At 42.7% G+C, this 17,495-nt stretch overlaps 1 protein-coding gene across 2 annotated transcripts; it reads left to right on the top strand.

Annotated features, from left to right (window-relative positions):
• The first annotated feature begins 1,201 nt into the window (after window positions 1–1,201).
• Window positions 1,202–16,938, top strand: NDUFAF1 (NADH:ubiquinone oxidoreductase complex assembly factor 1). 2 transcript variants are annotated; one of them, XM_055316604.1, is made up of 5 exons: window positions 1,202–1,342; window positions 4,304–4,952; window positions 8,756–8,941; window positions 16,118–16,192; window positions 16,715–16,938. In XM_055316604.1, exons 2-5 carry the CDS (start codon window positions 4,377–4,379, stop codon window positions 16,862–16,864), a joined length of 987 nt encoding a protein of 328 aa, XP_055172579.1. In that variant the 5' UTR covers window positions 1,202–1,342; window positions 4,304–4,376; the 3' UTR covers window positions 16,865–16,938. The 2 variants fall into 2 exon arrangements, with proteins under 2 accessions (XP_055172579.1, XP_055172580.1); XM_055316605.1 differs by having other exon boundaries at window positions 1,331–1,463.
• The last annotated feature ends 557 nt before the right edge of the window (window positions 16,939–17,495 follow it).

Genomic DNA, 17,495 nt, shown 5'->3' with positions numbered 1-17,495 from the left:
GTTTTAAGGGGGGGGGGCTCTGGGGAGCTCAGTCTGCTTCTCCCTCTGTCCCCTCCCCTGCCCCCACTCATTCTCTCAAATAAGATCTTAAGAATAAGTATACCTTCTTTGGAAAAAGAAAAAAGGTTTTAAGGCAAGGATCTCCAGTTTAGAAGGATGTGGGCATTTACAGAAACAGGGACTATAAGAGGAGTTAGTGCAGGTAAACTTGATACATTCAGTTTTAGACATAGAGCATTTGAGATGCCAGTGGTGTATCCCTCAGCTGGAACTGCTATCAAGAAAGGTTGGAAATATATGCTGGGATTTAGGGAAGGAGATAAAATTGTATAGAACTCCTATTTGAAACAAGAAACGAGGAAGGCACAAACTGGGCTTTGGAGACAACCCACATTTCAGGTCGTAGAGTCAGTGGAGGAGGCAGCTGGGAGAAGGCTGGAGACGGTAAGAAAGAGAACCGGGCAAGTGTAGGATCCAGAAAAGTCAAAGGCAGAATTTCAAGAAAGAAGAGGTGGTGGCATGGAAACAAGCGGTGGAGAAACTTGGAAATGCCAGTGTCTTTCCGAACCTTGGAGAAGAAGGGAGTTAGCTGCCAGGGGCTACAATTCATTCACATGGTAGCTGAGAGCTTAATTCCTACTCTTAGGAGGGAACAGCGCGGTTCTGGACGCGAGAAGCTCACCGCGTGGCAGAGGAAGTGAGAAGCGAACGAACACTTCAGATACAGCGTTGCAAGTGCTTAAACAGAGGTGTGCGTAAGATCCCGCAGAAGTCGCCCCGCCGGGCGGGAGGCCGGGAGGCCGGGAGGGCCGGTTTGCTTCCAGGGGCCGGGTGGTCTCCCGAGGTTCCGCGGGGGCCAGTCCAGGGGGTCGGGTCCTCTGAGGCGGTTGCGGGGAGCGACGGCCCCCGGGGACCCCGGAGCCCGAGGTCCCAAGGACGTTAGCAGTATCTAGGTCCTATTTGAAACATGCGAGGTGGAGTTTGCAGCCTGAGGGAGGGATGCAGAAAGAGAAGAGCTTCATCTAAATTCTCCCTCCTGCTTTCTCAGAGCAGAAACGATCAGGAAGGGGTCGTAGCCGAGGCTTTTGCCATCGGCGTCGCAAAAGCCTCAATTCGCCGGACTCTGGGAACCTTGTCACTCTTCTCCCGCCTGTATGTCGGCGGAACGCTAGTGCCGTAAGGCCTGGTTCGGCCGGACTGGAAAAGCAGATGGACCTGCACGAGGAACGTGGCGTACCCGGCCGGGGAAAGTGGAGGACCGGGAGGAAGCCAGTGTGGGGCGCCGGCGGCGGAGACCGGCTGTGGGCGCGCCGGGGTCTCGGGGGCAGCACAGCCCTAGCAGGTGAGGGCCAAGGGGGTCACCTCGCCGCGGCAGACCGCCCGGGCCGCTCCCCCGAGTCGAACCGGGAGTTAAACACCGGGGCCGGGAGCCGGTTTTGCCTCTTACAGCTGTGTGACCTCCGGTAATGTATCCTTGGACCCCCTGTTCCTTGCCTCTGATCGCCTCTCCCACGGCTGCTGTGAGGAGCCGGCGAGCTGTACCTAGAGCGCTGTGGGCGCCTCGTAGGCCCTGCGTGTACAACCTCGACGGAGGCTGCGCTCTTCGCTCCGGGTTACGTTGCGGTCAGACTTGGCCTACCTCGGCCCCGCGTTTTACTTTATGGTTATTGGAAAAACTACGAAACCTATTATATTTGTTGAGTCTTAGAGAAGTAACAGCTTTACTGAGGGCTTGGAAAATACTCTGAATATATTACTCATAATTCCATCAGTCTATATACACGACTTTAAGCTTTTTTCTCCCTTACATCTTTTTTTTGGTACACATTGATGCTTGTAATATTAGTATATATGCAATTTTGATTCCTTATTTGCCACGTAGTAGTGTAGCCTACAAATGGGGCTCACGAGAATCCCTTTTTTTTTTTAAGATTTTTTTTACAAGATTTTATTTATTCATGAGAGACACAGAGAGGGAGAGACACAGGCAGAGGGAGAAGCAGGCTCCGTGCAGGGAGCCGGATGTGGAACTCCATCCCCGGACTCCAGGAACACGCCCTGGGCTGAAGGCGGCGCTAAATCGCTGAGCCACCCAGAGAACCCCAACCCAAATTCCTTTATATGTAGAAGTAAAGCTACTAAGCACAATCAGCGAGGGAAATTGAAATATTACCTATGATTCCAGGACCTCAGTTCAACTGTTTTTAATTTTCCTGCCCTTCTATGTTTTTTTTTTTTTTTTTAGGATTCATTCATTCATTCATTCATTCATTCATTCATGAGAGACACACAGAGGCAGAGACACAGGCAGAGGGAGAAGCAGGCTCCATGCAGGGAGCCCGATGTGGGACTCGATCCTGGGTCTCCAGGACCACGCTCTGGGTTGAAGGCAAGCACTAAACCGCTGAGCCACCCAGGGCTCCTCTCCCTGCTTCTTTTCTTTCTTTCTTTCTTTCTTTCTTTTTTTTTTTTTGATGTTTTATTTGAGAGAGCAGAGAATACAAGGAGTGAGAAGCAGAGGAGAGGGAGAAACAGACTGCCTGCTGAGCAGGGTGCTTGATATGGTGCTTGATCCCGGGACCTCGAGATCATGATTTGAGCCCAAGACAGATGCTTAACCAACTGAGCCACCCAGGCGCCCATATTTTTTTTTTTTTTTTAAGATTTTATTAGAATGAGCATGGAATCAGGGACGGGGGAGGAGAGAGGAGGAGGAGACTCTGGCTGAGCAAGGAACCTGTTGTAGGGGTGGTGGCTGCAAGCCTGGAGTACAGTAATTGAGAAAAGAGAGAGTGGTGATCTAATGTGGGGAGTGAGGGAGGAGAGGCATTCTAGAAGGCTGACCACCTTTGTGTTGTAGTTTAGTGGTCTGGGTGCCATTTTGATGTGGACTCTTGGGCAATTGAAGCAGGTGAGCCAATTGTATTGTAGGATTTTGGCATGTTTGAGGCTTTCTGTTTTTCTTTTCAGTGTCCTCTTTAGTCATTTAGCGCCATGTTCTGACTAGTGGGTGAATTTTTGTATTTCTTCTCTCCTGGTCTTTGGGCCAAGACAGGAGGAAGACAGAGAACTTGACATTGCATATTTTATTCCTTTTAGGGGTAGATGGAGTAAGTAGGAAAGATGACTATTTAGCCAAAGTTGTTATTTTATTAGAGCTATAGAATTTATATTTCTGATATTTTACGTGTAGAAGCAGGAGCATGTAGTAGAAGGACTTCAGGCTAGGGTTCTAGTTCTAGCCTCCATAGTGATTAGTATTGTGAGCTTAGGCAAGTCACTTCACCTGTTGTTGTCTTAGCTTATGAGATAATACATGTCAGGTGGTTTGAAGATAATCAAAATAGTATTTAAATGTGGTATTAGTGTTAATGTTGTTTAGGTTCTATCTTTGTGGATCTTGGACTAGCAGCTTGTTAGAAATGAAGAATCATGGGGATTTTATCAGACTTGATCAGAGAATGCTCTTAGAGCTGTCATTCCATCTGATCTTCAGAAGAATCCTTTAAGGTAGGTAGAGGAGTTAACAGAGCCTTACCCCCAAGGAAATGGAGACTTCAGAAGATCAGTAGCTTTACCTGAGGATAAAGAGCTTGACTAGGTTTAGCAGTCTGAAATTGCCAGTATTCAATATACTCATAACCTAATAAGTGGGCACGTTTTCTGACTCCACATACAATACACACTCTAGTTCCTCTTTTTATAGATGAAGTCCTAAAGTGTTGTCAGCTTAGATCTGGAGCGAATTAGTTGAATATTCTATTTTAGGAATCACTGATTTCTTTAAAAATCCAGCATCAGGGGTGCCTGCATGGCTCACTTGGTTAAGCATCTGCCTTCAGCTAAGGTCATGATCCCGGGGTCCTGGAGTCAAGTCCTGCATCAGGCTCCCTGCCAAGCCTGCTTCTCCCTCTCCCCTCTGTTCATGCTGTCTGTCTGTCTGTCTGTCTCTCTCAAAGAAAATCTTTTTTTTTTTTTTGAAAATCTTAAAAAAAAAATCCAGCATAAAAATTTGCTTTAAGATTGACACAACCTTATGAAGTGCATAACTGAATTGTTTTGGGGTCAATAATTAACTCCGTAAAGGGGGTCTTTGTTTTTTTGCCTGTTGGTGTTTTTTCACAAGGCAGTGGGATGCTTCACGTACAGCACAAACAATATTCTGCTCATAATAGGCTCTGGGTAAATGTTTACAGAATTAGAAAATAAGTTGCTGAATTTCACAGCGCAATCTGTGTTGCATTTGAAATTGTGATGCATTCATTGCTACCCTCGTAACTGTTCAATGTCTTTTCTGTTCTAGGTGCAATTGGGGTGTTAGAAGCTTCTTTCCATTATAGCCCAGGGAGAAATTTACATTTGGACTTTATCGTACCATGGCTTTGGTTCTCAAATTTCTGAATGGTACTTATATTTTCAGAAAATGCCCAAAGCCAAATGTTGCCTCATGTCCATTTTTGGGTACTCATTTTGTAGACTATTGTTCTAGTAGTCTTCAGAAGCCTGTGGCTGCTCCTGGCAAAACCTCCTCTCAGAGGAATTCTGAAGGAGATTTGCAGGGACATCACCAGAGAGAAGTTGCTTTGGATATAACCTCTCCTGAGGAGAAGCCTTTAATTAGTTTTGATAAAGCAATTAAAGATGAAATAAAGGACCAGTTGAGGCGTTTGAAGGATGATATTGTGAATCATTGGATAGGCCCTGAAGGCCGCCCTCTGCATGAGGTCTTGTTGGAACAAGCCAAGGTTGTCTGGCAGTTTCGAGGAAAAGAAGATTTAGATAAGTGGATGGTGACTTCTGATAAGACTATTGGAGGCAGAAGTGAAGTGTTCCTGAAAATGGGCAGGAATAATCAGAGTGCATTGCTGTATGGGACTCTGAGCTCTGAGGCACCTAAGGACGGGGAAAGTGGCCGCAGTGGGTACTGTGCAATGATATCCAGGATTCCAAGGGTAAGTGAAGCCCCAGAGCCTGTTTTCTAGTGAACTGGGGTGAATTTCATTGTAGCATGAACCGTAGCATATGGGTTTTGTTTCTGTAAATCAACACTCCTGGCAGGTCATTTGTGAATGGGGTTAAGTAACTACTGGGCACATGTGTAAAGCAGAAGCATAAAGGGGAAGTGGTTCCTGAGAACCAGAATGGGGCCGTTCTTATGTTTGAGGAGCCCTGAGAAGTCAGACATTTAAACAGTTGATTTGGGGAGATTTCTCTAGTAGGCCACACACCCTGTGATGGCCAGAGGTTCCTTAGAGTAGATGTAGGTTCAGCCTGTTGCTTTTTTTTTTTTTCTTAAAAGTAAACTTTTTATTTTAGAATAGTTTTAGTTTTACAGAAGAATTGTACAGATAGTACAGAAAGTTCCATATGCCCCTCATTCATCTTCTCCAACTCTTGCCACCTTACATTGATGTAATACATTTGTCACAACTGAGAAACCAACATTGGCGCATTCCTCTTAATTCCAGACACTATTTGGATTTCACTAGTTTTTCTGCTTAAGCCCATCTGGGACACCACATTACATCCAGTTGTCATGTTTCCTTAGGCACCTTAGTCTCCTGGTCTGTGATAGCTTTTTAGTTTTTCCTTAGTTTTCATGAGGATTGAGAAATTCTAGTCTGGTATTTTGTGGACTGACCCTCAATTTGGGATTTTCTGATGTTTTTCTCCCTGTAAGACTGGGTTTCTGGGTTTTTAGATAGAATACCACAGAGTTGAAATACCCTTCTCATCACTCCTATTGGGTACATGCTACCAGCATGACTTAACACGAATGTGTTCGCCGTGATCACCTGGCCAAGATAGTGTTTGCCAGGGTACTCCATTGTTAAGTTACTTTTTTCCCCCTTCTTTTCATACTTTGTTCTGTAGAAGCAAGTCAGTAAGTGCATCCTACATTCAAGGCATGGGGTAGGGCATGGGATTAAGTTGTATCTTAATCCCAGGGTGGAATTTACATAATTTATTTGGGATTCTTCAAAGAGGAAAATTTTTTTCTCCCACATTTTTTATTTAGTTAGACTGTCATTTTGTATGGACTCAAAAATCTGGTTATAATCCAATACTAGGTTTTTTATTTTGCTCAGATTCTTCCAGCTTTGGCAATTGGCAGCTCTTTCAGGTTGGCTTTTGTCCCTTTGACATGCCTCCATTTTTTTGTTTGTTTGTTTTTTAGTACTTTCTTGCACTACAAGATCTGCTCTAAGCACATCTTGTATTTTATGTAGAAAATTCCATAGAATTAGCCATTTCTTGAAAAAGCCCTGATTCTTCTTTTTGGAGATCTAGGCACTGGTTTGTTTGTTGCTACTGGGTTGACATTACCTCCAGGACCTCTCAGTGGCCTCAGCAGGAAATACAGGGATGTGTACCAACCCTTTGGAAACATGTCTCTAATTGTTTCTATATCTGTAGTAAACTAAATATGAGTTTATACTGTGCTCGAACTCTAATCCAGTAGTACCATGTGGTTCATTCTGGGCTTCTCCCTCTTATCTATAATTTTCCTCTCTGATAGTGAGAAACCTGTCTCCTATCACTTGCCATCATTTTATCTATTGATTCATCCCCAGTGTATGTAGAAAGCAGTTTCAGAACTTTTAGCCCATAACTCTGTGAGAAACCATTTTACCAACCAGAATATAGTGTTTATATATAGTTTCTTTTGTCTTTAGCCTTATAGTTTCTAATCAGAGCAGTTTTCCACTTAGATTGGCTTCTTTGTCTCATCATCAACTTACGTCTTTTTGCAAATTTGCTGATGAGGTGTTGTTCCAGGGCTGCCTGGACAGGCTTCCATGCCTGGCCTTGGCCACAGCCCTGGGGTATTTGCTTGGGCATTGTGCTTTACAGAGAAAGGCAAATGATAGGGATGGTCTTAGGCTCCCTCCTTCCAGATGAGAAAGAAAGGTATGTGTTCTTTCAGAGACCTGTGCGTACAAAGGGTGTGTGTGTTTGTGTTTCAGTGCCTGAAATCCACAGAATGGATTGGTCATTCCACAGTAGAAAATACTTCTATAGCTAGATACACCTGGGGGGTATTGCAAATAGGTGATAAAATTTATTTAGTGTGCTCTGCCAGTCCTTGTGCTACTTCATATACATTTACGTATATACATCCCTTTAATTCCTCACAACTATCCTCTAAGGTATGGTCATCCTTATTTTACAGATGAGGAAACTGAGGCTTTGGGAGATTTAGTAACGACTAAGGTTATACAGCTAGTTGAGGCACCTAGGTGGCTCAGTTGGTAGAGCAGTGGACTCTTGGTTTCGTCTCAGATTATAAGGGTGAAGTTGGCCTGTCTTCCTCTGTCCCCCTTTCCTCTTCTTCCCTCTCGTCCCACTCACGTGTATGGTGTGTGCAGACTTTCTCTCTTTAAAAAAAAATTTAAAAAGACAGCTAGTAAATAATAGTTCATATGTGAGTATTCTTGAAATCAGATTATTTTTGCGATTGGTCTAAACAAACACCTTTGTTAATTAATACTACAATTCACTTTTCCTGAGACAGTATGGATAGTTCTTAAGAATACAAATTTTGGGGCAGCCCCAGTGGCACAGTGGTTTAGCGCTGCCTGCAGCCCAGGGCGTGATCCTGGAGACCCGGGATCGAGTCCCGCATCGGGCTCCCTGCATGGAGCCCGCTTCTCCCTCTGCCTGTGTCTCTGCCTCTGTCTCCCTTTGTGTGTGTGTGTGTGTGTGTGTGTGTGTGTGTGTGTGTGTGTGTGTCTATGAATAAAAAAAAATACAGATTTTGGAGTTAAATGGCACTGGATCTACCACTGCCTAGTTGAGTGCTCAGTTTCTTCATCTGTAAGATGGAGCACAATGAAAGTATCTCATAGGGCTGTGAAGATGAAATTATGCCTGTTCAGTGCTTAAGGTAAGTTTTCAGTGGGTGTTATAAAATAGCAGGTTTTTTTTTAAAGATTTATTTATTTATTCATTCATTCATTCATTCATTCATTCATTCATGATAGACCTAGAGAGAGAGCGAGAGAGAGAGAGAGAGAGAGAGAGAGAGAGAGAGAGAGAGAGGCAGAAACACAGGCAGAGGGAGAAGCAGGCTCCATGCCGGGAGCCCTACACAGGACTCAATCCCGGGACTCCAGGATCGCGCCCTGGGCCAAAGGCACGCGCCAACTGCTGAGCCACCCAGGGATCCCCCAGTTTTTTTTTTTTTTTTTTAAGATTTTATTTGTGAGAGAGAGTGAGAGAGTGCACAGGGGGAGGGGCAGAAGGAGGGAGAGAAGGGGACGCTCCTGCTGAGTAGGGAGCCCAACTTGGGGCTTGATCCTAGGACCCTGGGATCATGACCTGAGCTGAAGGCAGACACTTAACTGGCTGAGCCCCCCAGGTGCCCCTAAAATAGCAGTTTTAAAACTTGAGCTCTTTCATAGTTTTCTGATTTCTGGGAAGGCAGCTGTCATGCCCACTCATGTTCCATAGGATGGGGGAAAAAAGGTACATACAGTAATTCATTTTCATTCATTGATACAAGTGAGTGCCTACTACACATCAATACTGTCCTGGGCCAATCATGTCTTGAACATTACCTTAGAAACATAAAACTGTGTCAGTATTTTGTATTAAAATAAGAGTCACCAGATATATCTGCCTTCTTGTGGTAGAAAGCCAAAAAGACAGAAAAATGCCTAGTGGATCCTTTTGATGCTGCAAAAAGATGTTGACTCACATTTTGCTAATAGTGGAAAATGAAATGAAATTAATTTTCCTTTCTGTACCTTAGGGCCCTTTTGAGAGAAAGAGGGCTTATGATTGGTCCCAGTTCAACACTCTGTATCTCCGTGTACGTGGAGATGGTCGGCCTTGGATGGTGAATATCCGAGAGGACACGGATATAATGCAAAGGAAGAATCAGATGTACAGTTACTTCATGTTCACCCGTGGGGGTCCCTACTGGCAGGAGGTCAAGGTAACAGCACAAGTCTTTACTGTGAATGAAAATGAAGACTTTTGAGATCATGGTTATTCTGTAGTTTGGTTCCTTTGTTTTCCTTATTAATCCCTCTTGGAAGGTGTGGAAAGGGAAAGAAGGAAGATGACTTAGGGGTGAGATTTATATAATTGAGTTTTTCTTTCCTTAATATAAATGTTAGTTTCCTAACCAGTAAATACTTTTGATAAGGCTGTGGCCTGGTCCATGCTAAGTCACGGGTACATCTCTGCTCTGGGCGAAGTAGATGTTTAAGTTTCTGCCGTATCCCCTCTTCCAGGCAACTCTACTAAGCTAGTACTCCTAGCCTAGTAGAAAAGCTCCCTTAAGAGCAATAAATACTTCATATTTTACAATCATGAAATTTTAATTTACTTCTTGGTAATATAATACTTTGTGAGAAGAAGCTTTGAGAAGTTAATATATATATATATATATATACGTATATATATGTATATATATATACATATATATACGTATATATATATATATACACATATGTATATATATATACACACACACACACACACACACACACACACACACACATAAACCTGGAGGAAAATAAGTAGAAATTCAGGAAATGAATTTCAACTGCCCATTCTTTTTTTCTGCCTACTGAAGGTTTTTAATCCATAAGATCAAAGGAAAGTCCTCATTTTGCTTATAGTTAAACCTGTGGGTCATTCTGGATTCCCTTCTCCCTCATCCCACAAATAGCCTGTTAACAAATCCTGTCACCTATACTTCTGAAATACACCCAGAGTCTGACCATTTCTGTCTCTCCCACTGTCACCCTAGTCCAGGCCTTTGGATTACTACAGCGGCTTCTTTATTGACTTCCTTTGTTCTCTTGCCTCCTAAAATCCACTCTCTGTACAGCAGTCAGAGATGATCTAATGCATAGTGCAGATTACAGCACTCACATGCTTAAAACCCTCCAGTGGCTTCCCCTTACAAGTAGAATAAAGCCCAAACTCCTCAATACGGCCTGCTGCGACTACAGTATCAGACCTCTGTCTTTATCCTCCGTCTCCCCGCCTCCCTCCCTCCTCCATACTGGCCCCTTTTCTGTGTATCATACCTAACAAGCTCACCTCCATCTCAGAGCCTTTGTGCTTCGTATTGTATCCGCTGGTGTGTGTGCTTGTATCTTCACCTGCTTCCTCTCCTCTTTCCTGTCATTCACCCCTCAGCTCAAAATTTACCTCAGAGAGGCCTGACCCCTGTAGCTAGAGTTACACCTCTAACCCAGTCACTTTGAGTAACATTACCCTGTTTCTTTTTTTTAAGACTTACTTATTTAAGAGAGGAGGGGGGAGGGGCAGGGGGAAAAGAGAATATATTTCTAGCAGCCTCGTCACTGAGCAGGGAGCCTGATGGGGGCTTGATTTATGACTCTGAGATCATGACCTGAGCTGAAATCAAGAACTGGACACCTAAACCGACTAAACCACCCAGGCGCCCCTCTGTTTAATTTTTTTCATGAAACGACTTACTAGGTAAAATTATTTTGTTCCTTAACTTTTCCCTTTGTTTATTGTCACTTTCTACCCTGGAGCATAGATTCTGTAAATTCTGAGAGCAAGGATCTTGTCTGTATTGTTTGTGGCTATTTGCCCTGCACCTGCAACAGTGCCTAGCATATAATAGGCAGTAGGCACTGGATACATATTTCTGCAGTAATAACGATACATAAAAAATTATTATGTAACACTTGTTTATAAATAATATATATACTGAGTTAGGAAAACATGGATTTCATATAGAAAATTTGAAAAACAGCAAAAAGGAAACAAATGTAATACCACCACTCAGAGGCAAAATACTTCTGGTGTGTACCTTAAGATTTTTGTTATACTTTTTTTTTTTACTAAGATTTTATTTATTTATTCATCAGAGACACAGAGAGGGGCAGAGACCTAGGCAGAGGGAGAAGCAGGCTCCCTGGAAGAAGCCTGGTGCAGGACTCGATCCCAGGACCCTGGGATGGTGACGTGAGCTGAAGGCAGATGCTTAACCAACAGAGCCACTCAGGCGACCCTATTTTTACATCACTTTAAATTACCATGTATTTTACTATATAAGTAGACCAGAATTTACTTAGTTCATCCTGTATTATTGTACATTTAAATTATTTTCAGTTTTTCACTGTTGTACCAATTTTTTTTTTAAAGATGTATTTATTCATGGGAGAGACAGAGAGAAGCAGAGACACAGGCAGAGAGAGAAGCAGGCTCCATGCAGGAAGTCTGATGTGGGACTATAGGATCATGCCCTGGGCAGAAGGGAGGCGCTCAACCACTGAGCCACCCAGGCGTCCGTGTTGTACCAAATTCTGAAGTAAATATCCCTATTTCCTTAGGAGATATTCTTACAAATAACATTCCTAAAATAAATGATATGTACATTTTTAAGGCCTTTGCACAGAGTCAAATTATTCTGTAGTATTATTACCATTTAATTGTTAACAATTTCTTCCCTGAAAATACATATAATCTTAATCTTTGGAATCTAGCTGTTCCAAACAGCTATTCTTTAAATTATTGAGGGAAAGTGTTGGAGAAGAGATTTTTCTCTAATTGAAGTATTATTGAGGTTCAATGTTACATTAGTGTCAGATATACAGAATAGTGATTCAGCATTTATATACATTACTCAGTGGTCAACACCACAAGTGTAGTCACGAGATTTTTATTTTTTTAAAGGATTTTATTTATTTGAGAGAGTATGCATGAGCAGTGGGGAGGGGCAAAAGGAGATGGAGAAGCAGACTCCCTGTGGGGCTTGATCCCAGGATCCTGAGATCATGACCTATGTCAAAGGCAGACACTTAACTGACTGAGCCACCCAGGTACCCCAAGAAGTTTTTAATTAAATGTTTCTAACTGCTTTTCACTTCTCCCTGAATAATTCTGTAGTAATAATTCTCCTGTAGAAGCAAGATGCTCAAATATTTAATTATAGAAAATAGGAAAATTATGGGAAAATTATATAGTTTACTGCCACTTGTAGAGAGCAACTGGTCATCTTTTTTTTTTTCTTTTAAAGATTTTATTTATTTATTCATGAGAGACACACACAGAGAGGGGCAGAGACACAGGCAGAGGGAGAAGCAGGCTCCATGCAGGACGCCCGATGTGGGACTTGATCTTGGGTCTCCAGGATCACGCCCTGGACTGAAGGTGGCGCTAATCCACTGAGCCACCGGGGCTGCCCTCATCCTTTTCTTTTAATGTAAGATTTAATGTTCTTTCTTAGCTTTATTCTCCAGCTTAAAAAAATCCATTTCCCTTGGTGTAGACAGTGGTCTTATAGAATTACACGTCAAAGACAGAAGAGATTAGTTTGAGGGGATAGTGCGGGATGTGACACATGCTCCTTGAATGGCAAGCTGGTAGCCTTGATTCTATTTCCAAAATGTTTTGAATAATGAGGTAGATGAAGTGCCAACATAGGATGCAAAATGAGAAGTTGATGGGGGGAGGAATCTCCTCCAGGTTTGTTTGACAGGAATCAAGGGAGCAGGTGAGATAGGATGTGACCATATTTATTTATTATTGATTTATCAACTTATTTAGATTTATTCAGAGCAAGTGAGCATGAGGGGTAGGGGTAGAGGAAGCGAGAATCTCAAGTAAACTTGATGTTGAGCAGGTAGCCTGACATGGTGTCCGTGTCCAACTCCGACTCGGGGCTCAGCACAGCACTCACTCTCACCACCCTGAGATCATGACCTGAGTGGAAACCAAGAGTCCAGTGCTTAACTGAGCCACCCAGGCGCCCCTGGATATGACTGCATCTAAAGCTGTTGTGTGTTGAGGGGATCCCTGGGTGGCTCAGCAGTTTAGCACCTGCCTTTGGCCCAGAGCGTGATTCTGGAGACCCGGGATCGAGTGCCGTGTCAGGCTCTCCACATGGAGCCTGCTTCTCCCTCTGCCTGTGTCTCTGCCTCTCTCTCCTCTCTCTGGGTCTCTCATGAATAGATAAATAAAATCTTAAAAATAAAGCTGTTGTGTGAACAGTGTGATCTTTGCATAGTGGTGGGTTGGAATCAGTTTTGAATTGAGTTTTTATGTCAACAGGTGCTTTTGGTGATAACCTGAACACATTTTTTAAAAAATTCATTTTTGGGCAGCCCGGGTGGCTCAGAGGTTCAGCGCCACCTTCAGCCCAGGACCTGATCCTGGAGACCTGGGATCGAGTCCCATGTCAGGCTACCTGCACGGAGCCTGCTTCTCCCTCTGCCTGTATCTCTGCCTCTCTCTGTGTGTGTCTCTCTCATAAATAAATAAATAAATTAAATAAAAAAAATCTTAAAAAATCCTTCTTTTTGGTTCAAAAATCAAAATTTAAAGTGATGTATAGTGAGAAGTCTCACTCCCACTCATGTCCCTGTCTACCCTATTCCTGCCTACGCTCTATAGGTAGCCACTTTGAGTAGTTGCTTGTGTAACTTGGCAGTTTCATTATGCATATAAAGCAAATGTGAGTACATAATCTTATTTTAATTTTTGTTTCACTCAAAAATAAAAATAGCATGCTGTGTGCATCTTGTGTGCTTATTATTATTTTTAAAGATTTTATTTATTTACTCATAGAGACACAGAGAGAAAGGCAGAGACACAGGCAGAGGGAGAAGCAGGCACCATGCAGAGCCTGATGTGGGACTCGATCCTGGGTCCCCAGGATCATGCCCTGGGCTGCAGGCAGCGCTAAACCGCTGTGCCACTGGGGCTGCCCTGTGCTTATTATTTTTATTTTTATTTTTTTATTTATTTTTTTTTTTTTACTTATTTATGATAGGCACACAGTTAGAGAGAGAGAGGCAGAGACACAGGCAGAGGGAGAAGCAGGCTTCATACACCGGGAGCCCGACGTGGGATTCGATCCCGGGTCTCCAGGATCGCGCCCTGGGCCAAAGGCAGGCGCTAAACCTCTGCGCCACCCAGGGATCCCATATTTTTAAAGTTTAAATCCTAGGGGTGCCTGTGTGGCTCAGTTAAGTGCCTTACTCTTCATTCTGGCTCAGGTCATGATCTCAGGGTCATGAGATTGAGTCTAGCTGGGTAAGGAGCCTTCATAGAATTCCCTCTCTCCCTTTGCCCTCCACCCCTCTAAAAAAGAAGTAAAATTTAAATCCTAGAGAGCTTCCGTATCACTGTGGAATTCTCCATTTTTTTATTGTTTGGTATTTTTTATTATATGGAAATTCTGTAGTTGATTTCTCTATTAACAGAGTTGTTACAGATTGCTAGTTTATTAGTTTTTTTTTCTTTTTTTTCTGGTGTTTTTAAAACTTGTGTTTATACTGTGGATTCTGTCTAGATCTTTATTAATACATTGTAGAGAGGTCTTTCCACTGTATCCTGTGTAGATCTGCATTAAGAAAATAGCTGCATAGTGTCAGTTGTATGGATGCACCACAACTTAATCGTTCCCCTAATTTTTCCTTTTTTTTTTTTTAATTAGAAAAAGCTACATCTTTATGTATTTGGGAGAGTTTATCTGTAACATAAATTCCTAAAAAAAAAAAAAAAAGTGAAATTGGTAGGTCAAAGTTACAGCATTTCAAGATTTGCTTAATATTGCCATTAGTTTTCCATATAAAATATTAACATAAACTTAGCAAGCTTCACATGGCCCACTTTTTTTTTTTTTTTTTTTTTTTAAGATTTTTATTCATAGAGACACAGAGGCAGAGACACAGGCAGAGGGAGAAGCAGGCTCCATGCAGGGAGCCCGACGTGGGACTCAATGCAGGGTCTCCAGGATCACACCCTGGGCTGCAGGCGGCGCTAAACTGCTGTGCCACCAGGGCTGCCCATGGCCCACGTTTAATACCTCAGTTTTTTTTTTTTTTAAAGATTTTATTCACTTATTCATCAGAGACACAGAGAGGCAGAGACACAGGCGGAGGGAGAAGCAGGCTCCATGCAGGGAGCCCGACGTGGGACTTGGGTATCCTGGATCAGGCCCTGGGCTGAGGGCGGCACTAAACAGCTGAGCCACCAGGGCTGCCCCATAGCTCACAGTTCAATAGGTCATGATTTGCGACTTAGTATGGCTGCATTCAATGCTCAGGTCCTTAGAAGGCTGAAATCAGGGTGTTGCCTGGGCTGTATTCCTTTCTGGAGGCTCTAGGGAAGAATCCACTTACAAGTTCATTCTGGTTATTGGCCCGATTCAGTTCCTATGATTGTAAGACTAACATCTTGGTTTCTGTACTGGTTGTCAGTGCCACTCTTAGCTCCTAGAAACTGCATGCAATCCTTGCCATTTCACTTCCTCTGTCTTCAGAGGCAGCAGTAAAGAATCTCTCCCAGGGAGATACTTTTATCTTTTGCCAGTCCTTCTGTGGACTCACGTGATTAATTCAGGCCTACAGAGGGATAATTTTCCCTCTATCAAGGTCAGGTGCTTTGGGACTTGACTTTACACAGTCCCTTCTCAGCATAAGAGGTTAGCGTGAATACCTGGAAGGTGTGTGGACAGAGAAGGTAGAAATCTTAGGGCCGTCTTAGACTTGTCTCCCAGTTGCTGGCCACTCTCTTAAGAGTTGTACCATTTGCACACCTGTCGTATACAAGTGTCCATTTCTCCCTTTCCCCATGTTTTCCATTTTTTTTTTTAATTTTTATTTACTTCTGATAGTCACGGGGGGGGGGGGGTGGCAGGCAGAGGGAGAAGCAGGCTCCATGCACCGGGAGCCCGACGTGGGATTCGATCCCGGGTCTCCAGGATCGCGCCCTGGGCCAAAGGCAGGCGCCAAACCACTGCGCCACCCAGGGATCCCCTCCATTGGTTGTTAAATCTTATCTATGAAAGGTTGTGTTTAGGATACTAGTTTTTTATCCATAAATGTTGCAAATATTTTTTCCCTAATTTATCCTTTGTTTTTGCTGTCGGAAGGTTGAATTGTACTGTATTTTCCTTTGGGATTTCTGGCTTAGAAAGCTTTTCATCTTTTTTCTTCTATTTCATTAAAAAAAAAATTGTAAAAAAAAAAAGTATCTATGACCCAAATGACTAGCCACTTGTCATAATGCCATGTATTAGAATTGTTAGAATTAAAACGTTAAACTTATTGCAATTCCATATAAATGCCTCATTTGCTTACATTTTAGCTCTGAAGTAAATGGTTTCTTTTTTCAGATTCCTTTCTCCAAATTTTTCTACTCTAATCAAGGAAGAATTCGGGATGCTCAATACCAGCTTTTGCTTGACAAGGTAACATTTTCCTGTACTTTCACTCAGAACTGTTATCTTTAGTGAACTAGAACTCCTTTGAGGATGATTTCAGTCCATTTTTGAGGGCTGGCAAATGAAAGATGAAAATGCTTATCAAGGCCACACCTGTTATTCCCACACAGAGATTGACTCAGACCTATTCTGTGAGCCAAACTCCCATCTTGGAGGACTTGCAGTATGGTCATCCTTTCAGGCTGCCTACATTTTATTTTAGCTGCAAAATCAGAACAGTATTCCAGTTCGGGAGGGCTTCAAGGAACCTCCATTAGGCATCCATGCTGTCCTCACCAGTCTTAAGTGGCACTACTTCAAAGAAAGGGAAGAGGAAGTAGAAAATCAGCTCTGCACTTCCTCTTATGATTTGCTACAGCATATAAGAACGGGGTATATATGCTAAGGGCTGATAGTGTAAAGACCCAATTATATTAATCACCTCATAGAACTTGAAAACTTAGAACAGTATCAGTGTATGAGAGTTTAATTAGTTTGTTTTAAATATAGATCTCTTCTATTGGATTCACCCTGGCTGATAAAGTAGATGGTCCATTCTTCCTGGAAATAGATTTTATTGGAGTGTTTACTGATCCAGCCCACACAGAAGAATTTGCCTATGAAAATTCTCCAGAGCTTAACCCAAGACTTTTTAAATAGAGATGGTAATTTTGTACTATCAAATTAAGTATTATCTATGATGATATGGACAAAATAAAGTATCTTCCAACCAACGGCTGGTATGTATTCCTTGAGACAAAGCTAAATGCTATTGCCAAAGGGCCACATGGAAGAAGACACAGCATGACACTAGGTTCTAAACTGTAACTTAATCCAAGCCCTGATGTGAAGGTATAAAGAACTGTTTTTGGGTTAAAATTATTCCTGTTAGCGAAACTTCCTACACACACAGATGTTGCCACAGCAGGTAGTCATGAAGAGGACTATTGATACCATTTTCCCTACTCTATTCCTTGTAGGTTTGTGTTTTCTAATCCACCATTTGAGGAAAGGAGATTGCTAAAGGTTGCTATACAATTCAGTGGCTTTCTGGTACTCAAAGAATTGTCAGTTTTTACTACAACATTAGAAAATTTCTATCTGGCCTAGAAACGTTAATGCCCCTTTGCAGGCACTCTTAACTCCCACTACCTCCAGCCCCAGATATCTACTGATCTACTTTCTCCATAGGTTTAGTTTCTCTGGATATGTCCTATAGTCATATGTGATCTTTTATTGTCTGGCTTCTTTTCACTTAGCATAATGTCTGTGAGATTCATCCATGCTCTAA

Source organism: Nyctereutes procyonoides, unplaced genomic scaffold (assembly GCF_905146905.1).
Source record: "Nyctereutes procyonoides isolate TBG_1078 unplaced genomic scaffold, NYPRO_anot_genome, whole genome shotgun sequence".
Classification (NCBI taxonomy): domain Eukaryota; kingdom Metazoa; phylum Chordata; class Mammalia; order Carnivora; family Canidae; genus Nyctereutes; species Nyctereutes procyonoides.
This window is presented reverse-complemented; position numbering and strand designations above follow the sequence as displayed.

Excerpts from the sequence above, each read along its gene's own strand:
- NDUFAF1 (XM_055316604.1), top strand. The coding sequence starts at position 4,377 with ATGGCTTTGGTTCTCAAATTTCTGAATGGTACTTATATTTTCAGAAAA. Across the intron at positions 4,953-8,755 it reads TGATATCCAGGATTCCAAGG|GGCCCTTTTGAGAGAAAGAG; the intron begins GTAAGTGAAGCC and ends TCTGTACCTTAG. Across the intron at positions 16,193-16,714 it reads ACCAGCTTTTGCTTGACAAG|ATCTCTTCTATTGGATTCAC; the intron begins GTAACATTTTCC and ends TTTTAAATATAG.